A 6,541-nucleotide genomic window follows, 5' to 3' on the forward strand; every position below is an offset into this window, starting at 1 on the left:
TTGTTGGAAATCAAATTGTCATTAAATTAATATTTTAGTAATTAACTGTCATTCTCCAACTAACATTATATTGCATTAAATATTCTATAGAAAGAGTAATACCACTTCATGATGGAGAAGGAAGATTAAAAAATAAAAAGGAAATTTGAGTTAAAAAAATTAAAAAAATGAAAGAGAATCCAAAATTTCAATAAATTCGACTGTTTTTTCGTGGAAAAGTAAGATGCAATGATATGGGCCAAGAATAAATACAGATTGGGCGCAACGCTTTTATTTGGGCCTATTATAACTGTCTTGCAGCAGAAGGGAAAAGCTGATCACGAAACAAAAACAAAAAAACAAAAACCAAAAAAAAATGAAAACACAAAAGAATTGTATCGATCGCGCCAAGGGCTGGCCTCGATTGACCACTCTCTTGCGAATCGTCCATGACACTAGGGGAGATTGCATTAACATGGGTAGTTTCGCCGGTAAAATCGGCTTCAAAATCTCATCACAACTTCAATGTCGCGCATATTCGATTCCCTGGTGAGAATTTGCTCAGTCACTTCCAAATTTTCATTTAGTCTTTTGTTTGGCTACTTAGTCGGGTTTGGGAGAGGACAGAAGGACAGAAATTTTGGTTATTCATATTAATGTAGCTCAAATTTAGTTTCCAACTCGTAGCATTGGGTTAATTTGAAGGGGGCTCTCTTATTCTTTTCTGTCTACCTAGTATCTTACAGAAAAAGTCTATGCTCTGAACTGAATCATTTTGGGCATGATTCGTGTCTCTGTTTTTTCCCCTATTAAAAATAGGGCAATATGGAAGAATCCGGTTACATGCTTGAAGAGTAGAGACCATAGTTCTTCGGCTCCAGTTAGGTACACTCCTAAGACATCCTCCAAAGTGAAACTATCTAAAGCTTCTCCACAAGTGAAAAATTTGGAGAAAAGTAACTATTTTAGCCCAGATGATGTAAGCGCACCAGAGATCAATGGCGAAAAATCTGAACGTGGAAAAATTGCTCGGTGTGAAGCATCCCAAATTCAGAATGAAATGCAGAATAACTTGCTGTTTGGTGACATGGGACGAGGTAAATTTCTTTCCAACACCTTTCAATATTATAACATTTGTCAGACCATGTTGCCATTTAACGAGGGTAGCTAAGTGGAAACCCATATGATTTTAACAATGCCAAATAGCGTTGAGATTTATGTTTTAGCAACACAATTTTTTTTGCAACATGACGCGTTTATCGTTGTGCAGGACTGGCTAAAAACTGTAGCCCCAGCTTGCTTTTGATGAACCTAATTTTTTAAGTTCAATTTAGTTTGATAAAAAAGGGCATTATCGGTGGGGTTCACTTTGTGATTCGTGACATCATTGCGTGTCTTTCTTCCGTGACTTCTGTGAAAGTCAATGCATTAAATTTGAAGATGGGTTAATAGAAATGAGGCAAGAAAGGAAGAAAATTGCTTTTTTATCTTCTGGTAATCTACAGTTAATGTTCTTTCTCTAGGTCTAAACTTACCATATGAACAAGTTTGTATCAGCTACCGACTAAAATTATGGATATATGTTGTCTTGTTATATTCCTTATTAGCTCTGAAGTATTATTTTGTAGCTTCTTCATATCAAATTGTTGTAAAGGCATACTGATGCAAATAGTATGTTTAAAAATGTTACAGTATTCATGGATCAGAAGAGGGAAGTTGACCTTAACATCTTAAATGTGATCTTAGGTTGTGAACCGATGGAAGAGGTTGAAGAGGCTGCTGAAGAGTTGACAATTTATCAAGCTGGCAATTCTTTTGAACAAGATATATTACAAATTAACGAATGTACTGCTGTTGTTGAGGAATCAGCAATTAAGTTACTTGCCACGAGGTTAGTTTCTTTTCCTCTTGAAAGTTAAATTGTTCTATGCTAGACTATTTGTATACTACATAATATCATGATAAACTGTTTGAGATTTTTTGAACAAACGGGAGAGACTTTCTAACGTTTTGAGCTATTATCCATTTGGAAGGGACTCTTTTCATATGCACTGTATAAAACTAGTCTTTTAATCATTCTTGCCCGTGTGTTCTGCAGGGCACTCACAACAGTTGAATTGAAAAAGAAATTGCTTGGCAAGCGATTCTCTTCTGATGCAGTGGAGGCAGTGATAAACAAATTCGTCAGCAAGTATGTAGTTTACTTGGCATAAAAGCCACAGGGTTGGTGTTCATCGGCCAATATTATGTCATGAGAAATAACTTGAGAGTATCGCATGTTACTTTTCCCCTATCATTTTTGGCCATTTCATGAATGGTAAAACTAGAAGCCTGTATCAGGCACATTCTTCTATACTTTAGTTTGTATATTTTCCAGGACCTTGAATATGAGATATCTGCACTTAAAGTTTAGTTTTAGTATGTGGCCGCAAAAAAGTTCATTTTTAGTAGAGTTTGAGATATGGTTTTTTCATTTTTAATTTTAATGAACATGTATTGTGTGATACCAACTCAGTATTATTTCCAACAGTATTTCTTGGTCTGTAGCAGCAGATTTAGACTTTTATATCCTAACTCTATATTTTAAAATTTTCCATTCCCCAAAATGGCATCATATAGAATATGATACCTATGCTTGTATCTGAATGGCATGCTTGAAAGTTGAAAAAAAGTTAGTGCTTGACTGGTTTGTCAAGCTTCCTCTGTTAATTGATGCACCATCACATTGCACAGTATTCTGCCTGAATGTGCCTTTTAAGTTCATTTATACTTTTTGAATCTGCACTCTCTTATTATGCACATTGTGCATTTGTAATGATATTATATTATCCCTTCTTGTTTCAGAGGGCTGATCAATGATAAATTGTATGCGGAATCATTTTCTCGGTCTAGATGGTCTTCATCAAGTTGGGGACCAAGGCGAATCAAGCAGGTAACCTAACCATTGTCTTCTTTCCATAATGATTTCTTTTCTCCTCTTGATCAGTAAAATCTTCCCTTTGTCTTTATCTTACTATTGCCAAATATTTTGGTGGTTGCTTAAAAATGAGCGAGAATGCAGTATTTTAAAGAAAAACTTTGGTGCATTTTGACGGCATCTATCAAGTTCAGCTGTACAGTATTCACAGGCACAAGGTTATAAATATGTGACAACAGATGCTGGCAGTGATGATAAAATGTTAGGATCACACAGAATCATAATCATGATGTAGGATAGGAGAATAGAAGCAATCAATACGGATTAGGTTTGGTAGGAACTCTGGTATTTACCAGAAAACCAGTAAGATGCTTCTAATTCAAAATATATGGTGTATTTCATCATGTACACCGAAGACCCCTTTAATGGATGGGTAAAAGTTTACTGACAAGTAAATCTTTTAGGCATGCTTCATGGGTAGGCAGGGTTACTTCGTTATTCATGAAAGACACTCACAAATAAGAGAGTCAACAATGATATATTTGACTAGATTTACATGCAGTTTTTTATATCCTTATTATCAAGTTTCCTGATCAAAACATGACAAGTGTATTCCCAATAATAGCATTAGAGCCATATGATTTAAATTGGGGAGTTATACATTTGTCTAATAAATCATGCACCTGTCATATTATCATCGGAGAAACATGCATTGATTGTGTTTTGATTGAGGGACCTGAATGTTGATAACAAAAACTACGTATAAGTTTTTTTTCCCAAAATATGTAAATTTAGAGATAAAGCTCATTTGATAGAGCACAATGGCGTCTTGCAATCCATGTAGCCGACCCCACCTAGTGGGATAAATTGTAGAGATAAAGCTCATTGTGGCAAACACTAACTAGTGTGCCAGTGTAGATGCAGCTTGCTCAAAAGGTTTTAATCTTTTAGAACTTCTCTAATTCATAATAGTATCCTAAATCCTAATAGGTCTCCAATTCTACCACAATTACCTCATAATTACTCAAAACAATTCAATAAATTGTCCTAAACAATCAATGTGAAAATTATTATATTAAGAAAAATAGTATATGATCTGTAATTGGCCACCTTTGTCTAGCATCATGAGGAGCAAGGCAACGTGAAGGTGATAAGGTTGTGCCCACACACATCCTTTCATATTCTTGTACTTCCTATCATCATGAAGAGAGGTGTTTCTTTCTTTCTTTCTTTTTTTTTTTTTTTTTGATTGGGAGCACTATTTGTGCCAGGCACTATCTAAGAAGGGAGTTAGTCAAGCTGATGCTGAGAAGGCAGTTGAACTGGTTTTCAGGGAAGATATCGATGGGGATCCAGAGTCAACTCTTGGCTTATCAAAACATTCCATCGATCACTTATATGTTCAGGCTTCAAAACAGTGGATCCGAAGCCATGATGTGCCCAAAGAAACAAGGAAATCAAGGGTTGTTCGGTGGCTACAGTACCGTGGCTTTGACTGGGATGTCATTAACTTCGTACTGAAGAAATTAGAGAGGCAGGCTCCACCATAGTGCACAACTAGGATATCCATTTTGCTTGCCATTCCAGGTCCACTACAAGTTTCTTGAAGAACCAGACATTGATGTAAAATTCTGAGTGCTTGTCATTATGCTCTCATTCGACATATAACACATTGGGTATCACACCATTTTTTTTTTAATTCATCTGTGTTGTAATTTTATTTAGAATCTAATAGCAGAGTTATAAAAAATTTCACCTAAATTTTCTCCTTGAACTGCAAGTCCAGTGTTATAGATAGAGTTGTCGAAGTCCTCACTGGCACAAAATGGTGTTCCGACAAGGGCAGACATTTCACCTCATCTATTTGCTTCAGGAAATGATGCATCAGAATACACAAATAATTGCACCTATCCGAATACAGTGAAGCTTACTTTCTGTCACATTGAAGCTGAGATAAAGTAGCAGAAACCACTAAGGAATTGCGGCTTGTGGAGTCAAGTGCTTGCTTCTTCTGGAGAATTGTGCCTGGATGTTGTGGGAAGAGCTAGCTTGTGTATTTTCAGTGTGTGCTTACGGTACAATATTTATATACAGTGCTGTCCAATTACATACAGCAAGTAGCATTAGAGGAGCCTCCGGAACAAAAATTCTGCCATGGATTGGTATTGTGTTCAGTGTTCACTAGGTGGATGATAAACTGATATGTATACATGAGTGGACTTCATGTCATCTTCATTTCTCATTAATCTTATGTGTATTCTGGTCTATCTTACCTACTGTTTGGTTGAAGTGAAATGAAAGGAGGGGAGAAAATTTTTTAATAAGTTCAATTCGACTTAAAAAAATGGACAACTAGGTATAAAATTTTGATTGAGAGAATATGAGTAATTTTTTATTTTATTAGGTGGTTTTGTTTCTAGGCAACATAAACTAGGGGCTTGTCTAATTATGTTTTTTTGATTTTTATGTTCTTAAACAATTCTGCAAAGCAATTTTTTAGAACAAGTTTTGGAAACAAAAAATGAAAAAATATGTTTGAATCATTATTTTAAAAAAAATTAAAACAATTCTATAGAGTAATTTTTTAGAACAAGTTTTGGAAAAAAAAATGAAAAAAATATGTTTGAATCATTATTTTAAAAAAAATTAAAACAATTCCATAGAGTAATTTTTTAGAACAAGATTTAAAAACAAAAAATGAAAAAAAATATGCTTGAATCATTATTCTGAACAAAATCCAAAGTGGTGAAATAAAGGGTTGAAGAATTATTTATTTCATTAACATAATTGTCATTAATGAAAATATGATGTTTTCTACTTTTTTTTTTTTAAGTTTGGCAAAACGAAAGGTATATAAAAAAGATATTCTCAGTTTTTAGTTTCTTAGAATAACTTTTGATATTTTTATTTTTTAGAACAAATAATAAAAAAACATTTTCAAATAGAATTTTTTATTTTTTAAAAGTTACTTTAAAAACAGGTAATCAAACAAGTCTTGGAATCCTAAAAAAATGTGAAGTGCTTTCCTATCTATGGAGTTTTTCTTCCTTCTAAATACATGATAATGATGTTGGTCCAAAAAAGAAAAAGAAAAATACATGATAATGATTATAGGGTGATGCAAATATAACTTTTTTTTGGGTCAAACAATTGTGTTCAACCAATGGTCGAAGTAGATAAGGCTGTATTTTATTTAGAAAAAACGCAGAGAGCAATCATTATCCAAAATATTTTTTTGACTTCTGTTGGGTCGATATATTGAGAAGGAATGAAGACTGAAAAGGATATAATTGTTCTTTTTTTTTTTTCATTTATGTCAACGAAAAGGATATGATCGTTGATGACCGTTCTTCTCCATTTCCACCAGACGAAAGGAGTTAAATACTCAGAGAAGAAATAATTAATATTAAAAATATAAAAATGTTAATAAAAATGCGGAAGAAGTGAGGCTACTAAAGAATATACATATATATGAGCCTAAAAATAAAGTAGGCAATAAAAGTTGAGTTTAAAAGTTCTGTTTAAATAAAAATTTAAACATGAAAAATGAGTAATTTTCAAGATAGTCAGATTTTGAGGCCGAGTCCTAATAGATTTAAAAAACAAAAAACTAAAGTTCTGACAATCCTTCAAACCTTATCACAA

The 6,541-nt window shown here is 33.6% G+C and overlaps 1 protein-coding gene across 3 annotated transcripts; it reads left to right on the top strand.

Moving 5' to 3' along the window:
* The first annotated feature begins 343 nt into the window (after positions 1–343).
* On the top strand, positions 344–5,163 carry LOC129317638 (uncharacterized). 3 transcript variants are annotated; one of them, XR_008595001.1, is made up of 7 exons: positions 344–528; positions 799–1,076; positions 1,672–1,870; positions 2,078–2,170; positions 2,824–2,911; positions 4,168–4,519; positions 4,770–5,163. XR_008595001.1 is itself a non-coding variant. In XM_054961972.1 (6 exons), exons 1-6 carry the CDS (start codon positions 356–358, stop codon positions 4,444–4,446), a joined length of 1,110 nt encoding a protein of 369 aa, XP_054817947.1. In that variant the 5' UTR covers positions 344–355; the 3' UTR covers positions 4,447–5,163. The 3 variants fall into 3 exon arrangements, 2 of the variants coding, with proteins under 2 accessions (XP_054817947.1, XP_054817948.1); XM_054961972.1 differs by having other exon boundaries at positions 4,168–5,163; XM_054961973.1 differs by having other exon boundaries at positions 349–528; positions 1,726–1,870; positions 4,168–5,163.
* The last annotated feature ends 1,378 nt before the right edge of the window (positions 5,164–6,541 follow it).

Source organism: Prosopis cineraria, unplaced genomic scaffold, assembly GCF_029017545.1.
Source record: "Prosopis cineraria cultivar Desert tree isolate PC_DT_omini unplaced genomic scaffold, ASM2901754v1 PC8, whole genome shotgun sequence".
NCBI classification, from domain to species: Eukaryota; Viridiplantae; Streptophyta; class Magnoliopsida; order Fabales; family Fabaceae; genus Prosopis; species Prosopis cineraria.

Coding starts and splice junctions, on each gene's coding strand:
- LOC129317638 (XM_054961972.1), top strand. CDS start 356: ATGAAAACACAAAAGAATTGTATCGATCGCGCCAAGGGCTGGCCTCGA. Junction 1,077..1,671: donor GTTTGGTGACATGGGACGAG/GTAAATTTCTTT, acceptor AAAATGTTACAG/TATTCATGGATCAGAAGAGG. Junction 2,171..2,823: donor ATAAACAAATTCGTCAGCAA/GTATGTAGTTTA, acceptor TTCTTGTTTCAG/AGGGCTGATCAATGATAAAT.